Source organism: Pristis pectinata, chromosome 34, assembly GCF_009764475.1.
Source record: "Pristis pectinata isolate sPriPec2 chromosome 34, sPriPec2.1.pri, whole genome shotgun sequence".
In the NCBI taxonomy this organism is placed as follows: domain Eukaryota; kingdom Metazoa; phylum Chordata; class Chondrichthyes; order Rhinopristiformes; family Pristidae; genus Pristis; species Pristis pectinata.
The window spans coordinates 15,304,590-15,319,655 of NC_067438.1; the positions used below are offsets into that span (position 1 = coordinate 15,304,590).

General features: G+C 50.9%; 1 protein-coding gene across 1 annotated transcript in view; it reads right to left on the reverse strand.

The window, feature by feature from the left end:
* The window catches only part of LOC127586103 (collagen alpha-1(V) chain-like), a 234,419-nt gene that overhangs the window by 170,037 nt on the left and 49,316 nt on the right, over positions 1–15,066 (reverse strand). Inside the window, 1 exon segment of the mRNA XM_052043933.1 lies at positions 12,259–12,472. Within this exon segment, the coding sequence (XP_051899893.1) occupies positions 12,259–12,472 (214 nt within the window).

Sequence of the window (15,066 nt, forward strand, 5' to 3'; positions counted from 1 at the left end):
AACAGGTAGAGAGCAATACAGACGTAGGTTCAGACAGGTGGACGGAGAAATTCATAGACATAGAAATAATGTCCACCCGCAGAGGAATATATTGACGCAAACACAGAGACACACCTGATGTCTGTGAACAATTGGACACCCACTGGGAGCTGCAAAGACAGACCGATGAGAAACACAAGATACACTCGCAAGTACTGAACTACAGAAACAGATAAAAGGGCTGCAGGGAAATAGACAGAAGCAAGTGTTACAAATATACAAATACACTGACATGGAAGCAAATGAGTGCACGGAGATTCATACAAAGGACAGAAACAGATGGATGTGCGTAAAGACAAGCAAACAAAGGGACGTGGAGAAATACTCGGATGGTAATGGAGAGACACAGAGAGAAATGCACACGTGTGCAAACAGACAGACATATGTGCAAAGAAAGATCTGGAAAGATGGGCTCAGGGGGAAATACACGGATCCAGAACTCATGGCCACGGCCGGACGAAGGCACAGGCAGACGCGAGGTGGAATGGAACGATGTGAAGTCAGATGGGCTCGAATCACAGAGTGCTTACAGCAGGGAAGGAGGAGGCCGTTCAGCCCAACGAGTCTGAACTGGCTCTATGCGAAATCAGTCCAGCTGCTCCCACTGCCCCCCCCCCCCCTGCTCTCCCCACAGCCCTACCAATCCTTTCCCATCAGAAAATGATCCAACTGTCGTTTGAGCACCGCAGTGGAGCCCGTCTGGCTGTGCACTCCAGATCCCAACCGCTTGTTATTACTTCCGGCCCTTCCACCGGTCACCTTCGTTCTAAACAACATGGATCTTCACCCCTCTACCAATGCCAACAGTACCTCTCCAGCAACACCGCCTGTGCCCTTCGTGATTCTAAATCCCTCTATCAGACCCCCTCACAACCTGTTCCAAGGAGAACAGCCCCAGCTTCTCCATAAACCCATTGACAGGCGCGGTAGTGTAGGGGCAGGCACGGTAGTGTAGCGGTTAGCGTAACACTATTACAGCGCCAGTGACCCGGGTTCAAATCCGGCCGCTGTCTGTTAGGAGTTTGTATGTTCTCCCCACATTTGCGTGGGTTTCCTCCGGGTGCTCCGGTTTCCTCCCACATTCCAAAGACGTACGGGTTAGGAAGTTGTGGGCATGCTATGTTGGCGCCGGAAGCGTGGCGACACTTGCGGCCTGCCCCAAGAACGCTCTACGTAAAAGATGCATTTCACTGCGTGTTTCAAATGTACATGTGACTAATAAAGAGATCTTAAGTACTTCACCCCGGAATTGTTTCAGTAAATCTCTTCTGCACCCTCTCAGCAGCTTTCCTCAGCTGTCGCCAGACTGGGCACCGTACTCCAATTGTGGTTGAAACCAGCATGTGGTGAAGGTTCATCCTGACTTCCGTGTCCCTGTGGGCACTGTCGCTCTTTGTAGAGCCTCACATCCCAGCTTCTATTTTAACCACTTTCTCGACCTGTCCTGCTGATTCCAGTGAACTACCCCTACGTATCCCTGGAGATTTCTATCCTTGTACTCGCCCCGCTTTTAGAAATGTGCCCTTTTGTGTTCAGGGGAACACAACCGTGCAGTCAGTGGAGCCACCGCCTCACAGCTCCAAGGAGACAGGTTCGATCCCGGCCTCCGGTGCTGTCAGTGTGTGGAGTTTGCAAGTTCTCCCTGAGGCCGCGTGTGGGTTCTGCCACCCCCCCCCAACCCACCGGGTGCTCCAGTTTCCTCCCACATCCCAACGATGTGCGGGTCAGTGGGGTAATTGGTCACCGTAAATTATCCACAGTGTGTAGATGAGAGGTAGAATCTTTGGGGGGTGGGGGGAGTGGGGAGTTGACGAGAATGTTGGGGAGAATAATATTGGATTAGTGCAACCCAGTAGGCCAAAGGCTCGATGAATCTATGAGTTTCTCCACACCTCTTCTTATTCTTCCCACCAAAATGTAACAACTCTCATTTCTCAGCATTATATCTACATTTAGCATCAGTTCTGTACTCTTTGGAGCACCAAGGAACGACGGATGATATTTTTGAAACACTACAGCGGGATCTAGGTCAACGGGGAAAGTAGGCCAAGGATCGGCAGATGGAATTCAACTCAGGCAAGAACAAAGTGACGCATTTTGAGAAGTTAAAGCCAAGGCAAGACTTACAGGATCAGAATCAGATTTATTATCTCTGACTTAAATGATGTGAAACTCACACAGTTGAATGACAGGGCCCCAGAGGGCTTTGTAAAAGAGAAAGACCAGGGGGTACAGGTACACTGTTCCCCGAAAGTGGTGCCACAGGTGGACAGGATGGGGAAGACGGTGTTTGGCATGCTGGCCTTCATTGGCCGTGGCATTGAGTTGGGACGTCTTGTTTCAGCTGTACAAGATATTGGTGAGACTGCAATTGGAATATAGCAAGCAGTTCTGGTCACCCAGCTACAGGAAGGGTGGGATTAAGCTCAAGAGAGTTCAGTAAAGCTTGACAAGGATGTTACCAGGACTGGAGAGGCTGGAACTTTTCTCCTTGGAGTGTAGGAAGCTGAGGGATGACCTTTTAGATGTTTAAAAAATCATGAGGGATATAGGAGGGTGAAGGGTCACAGTCTGTTTCCCAGGGTAAGGGGAGTCTCAAACTAGAGGGCAGAGGTTTAGGGTGAGAGGGGAAAGATTGATAGGGGATTTGAGGGGCAACTTTTTCCACACAGAGGGTGGTGGGTGTGTGGAACGAGCTGCCAGAGGAAGTGGTAGAGACACAAAGTTTAGAAGACATTTGGACAGGTTCATGGCTAGGAAAGGTTTACTGGGATATGGGTCAAATGCAGGCAAATGGGACCAGCTTAGATTGGTCGGTAATTTGGTCAGCATGTACAAGTTGGGCCGAAGGGCCTGTTTCTGTGCTGTATGAATTGATCCTGAGGGGTTGTGACAGGGTAGGTGTTGAGATGTTTCCACTGGTGGGAGAGTCTCGAACGAGGGAACATCGTTACAAGATTAGGGGATGCACATTTAAAACCGAGGTGTGTCGGAACTTCTTCCCGTGGAGAGCGGTGAATCCCTACAACCCTCTGCTCCGAAGGCGGTGGAAACTGGATCACTGGTGGGATTTAAAGAGGAGGGAGATAAACGTTCGAAAGATCAAGGAATTGAAGGCTGTGGGGATCTGGCACAGGGGATGAGGCCTGGGGCAGATCAGCCATGATCATATTGAATGTTGGGGCAGGCACGGTAGTGTAGCGGTTAGCGTGACGCTATTACAGCGCCAGCGACCCGGGTTCAATTCCCACCGCTGTCTGTAAGGAGTTTTTACGGTCTCCTCGTGTCTGCGTGGGTTTCCTTCCACGTTCCAAAGACGTACAGGTTAGGAAGTTGCAGACATGCTATGTTGGCGCCGGAAGCATGGCAGCACTTGCGGGCTGCCCCCAGAACACTCTACGCAAAAGATGCGTTTCACTGTGTGTTTCGATGTACATGTGACTAATAAAGATATCTTGCCTTATCTTACCCACTCCAGCAGCCCGCCTCTCTCTATCTTCGGTTGTCAACTATCCTTTTTTGGTTTATTTTTATTCACAGTATCTCCAAGTTTTGTATCATTTGAAAATTTGGAAACTGTGCCCTGTACACCCGTCTCCAAGTTATGTGGATGTACTAGGAACGCAGTGTTCCTCACACCAACCACACAGGAATTCCACTGTACGCTTCCCTCCAATCTGATAAACATCCATGCACCACTCTCCCTTCCCTGTCCCTGAGCCAGTTCACTACCCATGTTGCTACAGTGCCTTTTACTCCATTGGCTTCAGTCCTGATAACAAGCCTGTTATGTGGCACCTTGTCAAAAGACTTTTTGGAAATCCACATCTACCACATCAAATGTACTTCCTCCTCGATCTTTTACTTCTGCAAGAAACACCACAATGTTAATTAGAACACGGCTTGCCTTCAACAGATCCATCTGGTTTTCTCTATTTTTCTGTGAATTCGTGAATTCTGTTCCTGATGTTGCTTGACAGAATTGGGTTTATTGTCACGGACATCTGACGTGAAATTTGTTGTTTGGCGGCCGCAGAACAGTGCAAGACATGAAAAGTACTATAAGCTATGAAATAAATAAATAGTGTAAAAGAGGAATAACGAGGTAGAGTCCACGGACCATACAGAAATCTGGCGGCCAGAACATTTCCCACCGAGATTCAACTGAAAGGTGGCTGTGAAATGTGAAGACATGAAAAGATACACAGAATCAAGTATTGATTCTGGCCACCATCTGTAAGGAGTTTGTACGTTCTCCCCGTGTCTGCGTGGGTTTCCTCCGGGTGCTCCGGTTTCCTCCCACATTCCAAAGGCGTACAGGTTAGGAAGACAAGCGCGCAAGTACGTGATCAGGCGCGGGGAGTGTTGTACAGGGATGGGAAGTGATGGGCAGGCACAAAGAGAAGCATGGACAGAGAACAGACCTCTACAGGGTCATAGAATCACAGAGGTAAACAGCAGAGAAACAGGCCCTTCGGCCCATCACTTCCATGCTGACCAAGGTTATTTGCTGAGCCAGTCCCACTTGTCTGAATTTGGCCCACGTCCCTCGAATCATTTCCTATCCATGTACCTGTCCAAATATCTCTTGAACATTGTAATCGAATCCCCTCTGCCACTTCCTCTGGCAGCTCTCCTAAGTTTATAACTATCCTATTTTGGTTTATAATCATTATTGATTGTGCCACTGTGTGCACAGAGACACAGAGGCAGAAACACATACCAAACTAAACCAGCTTGGAGAAAGGCAGACACAGGTACAAACATGGAGGACAAAGAAACGGGTGAACACACATCTAGTAACAAACAGTTCTGAGAAAGGGTCCCTGACTCAAAACCTAACTGGCTTCTCTTTCCACAGATGCTGCTTGACTGGCTGAGTTCTTCCAGCATTTCTGTTTTCATTGGTAATAAACAGATATGGGAACAGATGGAGGTAGAGAAGTACGCAGATATAGGTGTAAAAGCACAAGGACAATTCATAGACTTATCGAGAAACACAGAGACATAGCACAGGTCGACAGATGTAGAGAAATAGTTATGGAAAGAGATGGACACTTGGAGAAGCCAAACAGACACACGTTAACAAACACACAGACAGACACACCCGCTAAACATAGACACACTCACTAACAAACACACAGACACACATGCTAACACACAGACACACATGCTAACAAACACAGACACACACACACTAACAAACACACAGACACACATGCTAACACAGTCACACACGCTAACAAAAACACACATGCTAACACACAGACACACACACCAAACACACAGACACACACTCACCAACACACAGACACTAACACACAAAGACAGACACACACTAACAAACACACACACACACACACACACACGCTAACAAACACAGAGACACACACACTAACACACAAAGACACACACACACTAACACACAGAGACACAACCTAACACACAGAGACACACACTAACACACAGAGACATGGATATAGACAAATACACAACAATTAACAAAGACAATGAACAGACAAACAGAAAACACACACGTGTGATATAGAAACAGCAGACAGATCCCGCGAGCAGGACAGGCAGAGACAGTGAATGCAGAAGGACAGATATAAATGGGTAAGAAACAGAAACATGCAGAGAAATAACACGTAGAACCAGAGGAAACACGTAAAGAACCAGATCAATGTAGAAATAAACCAACACAAAGAAACAGGCAAAGAGAAACACATCCATCTAGAAACAGACACAGACAAGTACAGAAATACAGAGACAGAAACAGGTAGAAACACAAGAGATGGGCAAACATGGAAGCAGACGGGAATGTGGACGGACACACTGACACAGGCGGTAAAATACACGGGTGTGGAAACGGACAGTCACACAATAAGCAATACACACAGAAAGACAGACAAACCCACATGAAGGAACATGCAGGCACTGGTGGACAGGACTGATGGACACTGCAACACACAAACCTAAGAGACCAACACGGACACGGAGACATGGACACACCTGGAGACACCACTGACATGGGATCAGACAGACAGGTGATGAGAAATATACAGATAGAAACAGGATAGCAACACACAAAATGCAAAGTCACAGCAATGCAGGGACTCACAGAGAAATACTTGGACACACAGCAAAACACAGGTGCACCTCAAGGATGCGAGCTTAGCCCACTGCTCTACTCTCTCTACACTCATGATGTGTGGCTAAGCACAGCTCAAACACCATCTTTGAATTTGTTGATGACACCACTGTTGTTGGCAGAATCTCAGATGGCGACGAGGACCGGCTGGTTCAGTGGAAGGGAAGATCGGGAGAACACAAACCAGTCCTTACTGAGTGGTCAGTGGTGGAAAGGGTGAGCAGCTTCAAGTTCCTGGGCGTCAACATCTCGGAGGATCTATCCTAGGCCCAACACATTGATGCAATCATGAAGAAGGCACGCCAGCAGATCTACCTCGTTAGGAGTTTGAGGAGATTTGATGTGTCACCAAAGACCCTTGCAAATTTCTACAGATGTACAGTGGAGAGCATTCTGACTGGTTGCATCACCGCCTGGTACGGAGGCTCCAATGCACAGGACCGCAAGAGGCTGCAGAGGGTTGTAGACTCAGCTAGCTCCATCACGGGCTCAACTCTCCCCACCATCGAGGACATCTTCAAGAGGTGGTGCCTCAAGAAGGCGGCACCCATTATTAAGGACCCTCACCACCCGGGACATGCCCTCTTCTCGTTACTACCATCGGGAAGGAGGTACAGGAGCCTGAAGACCCACACTCGACGATTCAGGAGCAGCTTCTTCCCCTCCGCCATCAGACTTCTGAACAGTCCATGAACCTGTGAACACTGCCTTGTTATTCCTCTTTTGCACTATTTTTAATTTTTTTTAACTTATAGCAAGTTTTATGCCTTGCACTGTACTGCTGCTGCAAAACAACACATTTCACAACATATGTCAGTAATAATGAACCTGATTCTGATAAGAAACATATGGACACAATTAGGCAGAGGTAAAGAAACATTCTCGTGTGGAAACAGATGCAGACTCAGAATGCAAAGACATCGCAACAGATTGGAAGTTGCAGAGAAACACCTGGACACACACACACAGGCACACGGAAACACACACACAGACATACACGGAGACACAGACACACACACACACACACACACACACACAAGCAGGGAAACCACAGGCATAAAGAAAAACCCAAACATGGGTGCAGACAACCACTGATGTGGAGACCGAGACGGAAACGCCTGGATACATGCAGAGGAAGGTGCAGATATAAAACAAGGGCAGAGATACGGAAAGGGCAGCTCTATAGTAAACAGACAAGAATGCAGAAGTACTCAGACACAGACGTGTGGACAGAAGCACAGAGAAATACACGACAGTCATCGCTGAGAGATCCATCCAAACACACTGCAAGTATATCGTTCACAGAGGCAGGAAAATACAGACATGTACAAAGGGAAAGACAGAGAAAGACACAGCTCGACGCACAAAGTCATCGACAGAGAAGGAAGACTGACGCAGGCCATGCACAGACTGGCAGAGATATAGAAATTAAAGAACAAGCAGTGAAATACAAAGACGAGCTCACAGACAAATACACAGGCAGGCAGCAGATAGACACATACAGGTAGATATACAACAGAGACACAGCTGTGGCATCAGATGCACACATTCTCACACCCGCACACACGTGTGTGCTTGTGAAAGCACATTCATTACGAATTAAACAAGCAGGTAGACACAGGTACAAATGCACAGGCTGATACACAGAACTGCAGACACTAAGAAATAGGCAAACAATGTAACGAAACACTTGGCATAAAAAACAGTCACAGAAATGTATAAATGTTGGAAGCAGAGAGGCATGTGCGGTGAAACACACGGATGTGGATTCAGACAGGGAACAGACTGACAGATGGGAGTTACCCCAGCACAGAAGTGCAGAGATAGGAAACAGATGGGCATCTGCAGTGAAATACTTGCACGCGCGGACACGCGCGCGCTCACGCACACACACACACACACACACACACACACACACACGGGGAAATACACAGAGGCTGAAGCAGCGAGGCACTTGGAGGAACGGAGACACCAGAGACTGCAGATGCTGTAATCTGGAGCAAGACATAAAACGTTGGAGAAACTCAGTGGGTCGAGCAGTGTCTGTGGAGGGGAAGAACTGTCGATGTTTTGGGTCAGAACCCTGCTTCAGAACTTTCCACTGGAAACATCGACAATTCCTTCCCCCACCCCACAGATGCTGCTCGAGCCGCTGAGTTCCTCCAGCACAGTACGGTAATGTAGCGGTTAGCGTAACGCTATTACAGCGCCAGGGACCCAGGTTCAATTCCGGCCGCTGTCTGTAAGGAGTTTGTACGTTCTCCCCGTGTCTGCGTGGGTTTCCTCCGGGTGCTCCGGTTTCCTCCCACATTCCAAAGACGTACGGGTTAGGAAGTTGTGGGCATGCTATGTTGGCGCCGGAAGCGTGGCGACACTTGCGGGCTGCCCCCAGAACACTAAGCAAAAAGATGTATTTCACTGCGTGTTTCAATATACATGAGACTAATAAAGATATTTTATCTTACATTGTGTGTTGACCTGGAGAAATCTATCAGGGATGAAAGAGGTGGGAAGACAGATAACATGAAGAGACATGGAAACAGGCCTTCACGTGTTGAGAACACACAAACATGGGAACAGAAACACGCGTGGGGAGGCACAGAAGCAGACAAGCAGACAAGAGAGTAGGGCACAAACATGCGGGTCAATTAAATGACGTTGAAATAGAGAAAAACACACAGGCAAGGGGAAAGTAACGGGAGAGATGTGGGTTAAAAAACTGTGCTCAGCAGGTCTGGCAGCATCTGGGGAGAGAGGAACAGAGTTCACCTTTCAGGTCATTGATCTGAAGAGTTTTACTAAAGAACTAAAGAGCTCTTGTCCAACCTGCTCTGACAGGTCAGATGATCTGTACACACACGTACCCTCAGACACCGCGGTACGATTGTACCCTTCGTAGAACCGGGCCCTCTGGTTTGTTATTCTTCTGCACACATTTAACACTTCACATTCCTCACCCGCCACCTGCCTACCCCGCTCTCCTCTTCACGGTTCACTTTGCCTCCACAGTTCTGCATCATCTGTTGATTCGAAAACTTTGCCCCGTGCCCCAGTTTGTTGATACACATTCTGAAAAGCATCGACACTGGTACCAGCCCCTGGGGGCACAGACACAGACACAGAGATATAGAAATCACTGAGCACAAGTGAAGCAACAAACGCAGAGATCCACATGGGGAAAAGCAGACAGAAATACACCGACAGAAATAGACAGAGAGACACTCGAAGACTCACAGGTGCGCAGAAGGGCTGGAGGCTCAGAGAAACGTGGAGGAACACTCACATGCAGAAATACACCGTCGTGGAACCAGCTGGACGCACGTGGTCTCAGGCACCGACACGGAAACAGATGAACATGCAGATAGACATGACAGGGAAATAACTGGGTACATGTGGAACGATACGCAAAAACAATGGAGAATACACTAGAGATATGGGAACAGGTACACTCGGGGGACTAACACAGAAACAGCTGCAAATGTTGAAAAAGAAGGAGGCAGCCATGTAGGAAACCACACTGGCAGACACACCAAGAAACAACGACAGGCAGAGGTGTGGAGAACGTTGTGGATACAGACACACAGGTAGACATTGACGGAAATCACAGATACGCATGTCAAGAAATCTGCAGACACTGGAACAGGGATCCTTGCATGGAGAAGCAAACACACACACAGAGGCAGAGCCAGGGTGTTAAACACACACACACACATACACACACACACACACACACACACACACACACACACACACACACACACACACACACACACACACACACACAGAGGCAGAGCCAGGGTGTTACACACACACACACACAGCAGAACCAGTGTGTTACAGACACAGTTGTATACACACACACACAATTGTACATATACACACAGCAGAGCCAGTGTGTTACAGACACAGACACATACCCACACAGCTACAGCTGTGAGACTGCTCCACACTCAGCCAGTTACTTGGACAGGAGCTCACAGACAATACATGCAACATCAACAACAACTAGTCATCAGTGCGGTAACTGTTCGAAGACGCTTCACGGGAACATCCCGGCGCAATTGACAGACAGCCGACAAAAGTGGCGATCGGAATGATTGGGGGGGGGAGGGTTAGAGCGGATCCTGGGGTGTAGGGTCAGTGGTGGAAGGAAGGGCACCCACTGTGGAGTGATTAGAGCTGGGGAGGGGGGAGAAGGCAGGGCTGGGGGAGCAGGAGATGTTGGACTGGAGGGAGTCACAGGGACGGGGATGGGGGTGTCACAGGGACGGGGAGGGGGGGACTGGGAGGGGGGAGTCACAGGGACGGGGAGGGGGGTGTCACAGGGACGGGGAGGGGGGAGTCACAGGGACGGGGAGGGGGGGGACGGGGAGGGGGGAGTCACAGGGATGGGGAGGGGGGGGACGGGGAGGGGGGAGTCACAGGGATGGGGAGGGGGGGACGGGGAGGGGGGAGTCGGGGAGGGGGGGGGACGGGGAGGGGGGAGTCACAGGGATGGGGAGGGGGGGGGAGCCATCCAGAAATATTAAACCAGGATGAGAATTTTAAATCGAGACATTGACTCACCAGGGGTCAGTGCAGGTCAGCATGTCAATGAGTTCAGAGGTCAACGTGGGTGAGAGATTTCAGGGGTCATTAGTGGTCAGTGTGGATCTGAGTTCAGGGGCCAGTGGAGGTCAGGGGTCGGTGGAGGTCACTGTGGGTCAGTGAGTTCAGGGGTCAGCGTGGGTCAGTGAGTTCAGGGGTTGGCGAAGGTCAGCATGATCCAGGGTCAGTAAGGTCAGGGATCGCTGTCTGCTCGGGGTCAGAGTGGGTCAGGTGTCAGGGGCCGGTGGGCTAGAGGATGGCGGGCACTGATGCACATTAGGACGGAGGCACACCGTGTGCACGGGCGGGAGACTGGAAGTCGCAGGAGCAGACCCCCGTCAGCTCGGACAGAGGGACAGAGCCAGGCAATGCGGGGCAGCAGAGCTCCCCTGGAGCTGGTGGTTCCCGGGGACGTGGATCAGAAGCTCAGCCTGGGACCAGCGAGGAGCCCCAGCCTGGGGCAGGGCCCGAAGGAGGCCGATCCAGGAACTGCGGCTGGGGCAGGGCTTGGGTTGGGCGGTTCTGCAACAACAACCCCTCGCTCAATGGCAGGAAAACTAAAGAGCTGATCGTGGACTTCAGGAAGGGGAAGGAGGGTGAACATGCGCCAGTCTACATTGGGGGAGCAGCTTTAAATTCCTGGGCGTTAACATATCGGCTGACCTGTCCTGGCCCAGCTCATAGATGCAGTCACAAGGAAGGCGCGCCAGTGTCTTTACTTTCTTAGAAGGTTAAGGATGTTCAGCTTGTGACCAAACACTCTAACAAACTTCTACAGATATACCGTTGAAAGAATCCTGACCGGTTGCATCATGGTCTGGGACGGTAATTCGAATGCGCAGGAACGTAAGTAGCTGCAGAGAGTAGTGGACTCAGCCCAGTACATCACGGGCTCATCCCTCCCCACCATCGGTGGTATCTACAGGAGGCGCTGCCTCAGGAAGGCAACGTCCATCATCAATGATCCCCACCATCCGGGCCGTGCCATCTTCTCACAGCTCCCATCGGGCAGGAGGTACAGAAGCCTGAAGTCCCCACACCACCAGGTTCAGGAACAGCTACTTCCCTTCAACCATTCGGTTCTTGAACCAACCGGCACAACCCTAATCACTGCCTCAGTACAGCAACACTGGGACCAGTTCGATCACTTTGCACTACAATGGACTTTGTGTTCTTCCTCGTAAAATTAACATAAATTAAGGTAAAGTTAATGTTTTTCTTGTGAATTTTGTGTCTGTAATGCTCTGTGCCTGTGATGCTGCTGCAAGCAAGTTTTTCATTGCACCTGTGCACACATGGACTTGTGCCTGTGACAATAAACTTGACTTTGACTTTGGAAGGGAATGGATGCAGCAAACCGATTTCCCACCAACATCCCTCCGCGCATCTCCCCTCCCTCCTCATTGCACCTCCCTCACCCCTCCTCCCCTCCCCCCCCGCCCCCCACCAGACACCGACCACAGCCCAGCCCAGGCACTCACTTCCCATCGGACAGGTTGACGCCTCCAAAGATGGGGTAGTCCTCGGGGGCGGGCTTGCCGTTCTGGTCCTCATACAGGAAGACGGGGGAGCGCCCCAGTTCCATGCCGATCTGCTGCAGACCCTGCTCGCTGTACACGGACAGCAGAAAGGCCTGCGAGCCTGCCTTGGGTTTCACCAGCGCCATGATGGAGAAGTCCTCGGGGAACTGCGAGCCTGTGGGGGCAGGAGGAGGCAATGGGGGGAGGGGGGAGGTCAGTGAGGCCCAGAGACTGGGGCTAGGGAGGGAGGGAGGATCAGGGTACTGGGTTCGAGGGGTCAGTGTCCCAGGGGTTGGTCAATGGGGTCAGTAACCCGGGGGTGGTCAAGGGGTCAGTACCGCAAGGGGGAGCTGAGGGGTCAGCATACAGGGGGGTCAAGGGGTGTGTCACAGGAGGGTCAAGGGGTCAGTGTCTGGCTGGGGGGGGGTCAAGTGGTCAGTGTGCTGGGGGTCAGGGGGGTCAGTGTCTCTAGTGGGCCAGGGGGTTAGCATCCTGGGGTTTGGTCAAGGGGTCAGCATCCGGCAGGGTGTAGTCGAGGGGTCAGTATCGGGGGGGGGAGCTGAGGGGTCAGCATACGGTGGGGGGTCGAGCGGGCAGTGTCCTGGGAGTCAGTGTCTCGGGGGGGGGGGGTGTGAGGGGGCTAGTATCCTGGAGTCAAGGGGTCTGTGTCCCGGGAGGATCAAGAGGTCAGTATCTGGGTGGGGGGAGTCAAGTGGTCAGTGTCCTGGGGGTCAGGGTCTCTGAGGGGCCAATATCCTGGAGTCGAGGGGTCAGTGTCGCAGGGGTCAAGGGGTGAGTGTCCTGGGGTCGAGGGGCGAGTGTCCAGAGCCCAGGAGCAGGAAGGCAAGAGCCCGAATCCAAAAAGGAGCGTCCCCCACATGTCACCCATCGTGGTCACGTCCCACAATCCATCCTCCTGCCAAACACGTCCCAAACAGAGAACCGCAGGATGACAGGACCAAAATATCAACCCTCTCCCTGCTCGCTGTTTCTGAAGCTGCACATCCCAGTGTCGAACACTCTGCACCTCGCCCACCATCTGTCACTGCCCACTCACCGCCGCACGAGGGGCACTGGCGGGTGACGCTGCATCTCAATGTCCGTCTCCGTGCCGATGGCGCAGATCGACCATGTGATCCCACTGCAGCCAATCAGCTGCCCGCGCACGTACTCTGCACGACTGAGGGTCGCCCCATTACGAGCAGGACGTGGGGGCTCTGGAGAGGGTGCAGAAGAGGTTCGCTGGGACGCTGCCTGGATTAGAGGGCGTGTGCTATCAGGAGAGGTTGGACACACTTGGGTTGTTTTCTCTGGAGCGGCGCAAGCTGAGGGGAGACCTGATGGAGGTTTATCAGATTATGAGGGGCATAGACAGGGTAGACAGCTGGGATCTTTTTCCCAGGGGGTCGAAATGTCTAATACTAGAGGGCGTGCATTTAAGGTGAGAGGGGGGAGAAGTTCAAATGAGATGTTGGGGGCAAGTTCCTCTTTCACACTGAGAGCGGTGGGTGCCTGGAATGTGCTGCCAGGGGTGGTGGTGGAGGCAGATACGATAGTGGTCACCTCACTGCAGGAAGGATGTCGAGGCTTTGGAGAGGGTGCAGAAGAGGTTTACCAGGGCACTGCCTGGATCAGAGGGCACGTGCTATGAGGACCTGGGTTGCTTTCTCTGGAGTGTCAGAGGCTGAGGGGAGACCTGATAGAAGTTTATAAAATTATGAGAGGCGTAGATAGGGTAGACTGTCGGTATCTTTTCTCCAGCATCCTGGTATTCATAAATCATCCTGGCATTCATAAATCAAAGTATTGAGTATAGGAGTTGAGATGTTATGGTGAGGTTGTATAAGACATTGGTGAGGCCAAATTTGGAGTATTGTGTGCAGTTCTGGTCGCCTAACTATAGGAAGGATGTCAGTAAGATTGAAAGAGTGCAGAGGAGATTTACTAGAGTGTTGCCGGGTCTTCAGGAGTTGAGTTACAGGGAAAGATTGAACTGGTTAGGGCTTTATTCCTTGGAGTGTAGAAGAATGAGGGGAGATTTGATAGAGGTTTACAAAATTATGAGGGGTATAGACAGAGTAAGTGCGAGTCGGCTCTTTCCACCCAGATTAGGAGAGATAAGTACAAGAGGACATGGCTTTAGGGTGAAAGGGGAAAGGTTTAGGGGGAACATTAGGGGGAACTTCTTCACTCAGAGAGTGGTGGGAGTGTGGAACGAGCTGCCATCTGATGTGGTAAATGCGGGTTCACTCATAAGTTTAAAGAATAAATTGGATAGATACATGGACGGGAGAGGTCTGGAGGGTTATGGACCGAGCGCAGATCAATGGGACTAGAGGAATAAAGTTTCAGCACAGACTAGAAAGGCCAAATGGCCTGTTTTCTGTGCTGTAGTGTTCTACGGTTCAATGGAATGTCTAATACTGGAGGGCATGCATTTAAGGTGAGAGGGGGAGCTTAAAGGAGATGTGTGGGGCAAGTTTTTTTTACACAGAGAGCGGTGGGTGCCTGGAATGGGCTGCCAGGGGTGGCGGTGGAGGCAGATACGATAGAGGGGTTTAAAAGGCTCTTAGATAGGCCCATGGATGTGCAGAGAATGGAGGGATGTGGGTGATGGGATTGGGCATCTTGAGCTCAATTAGTTCAGCACAACATGGTGGGCTCAGGGGCCTGTCCCAGGTTCCATGTTACATTCCAGCTGTCAATCACCAGCCTGTGGTCACTGGTTTTGAGGAGGTCACCCTGCCGCCAATCACTGCACCCTGGTCC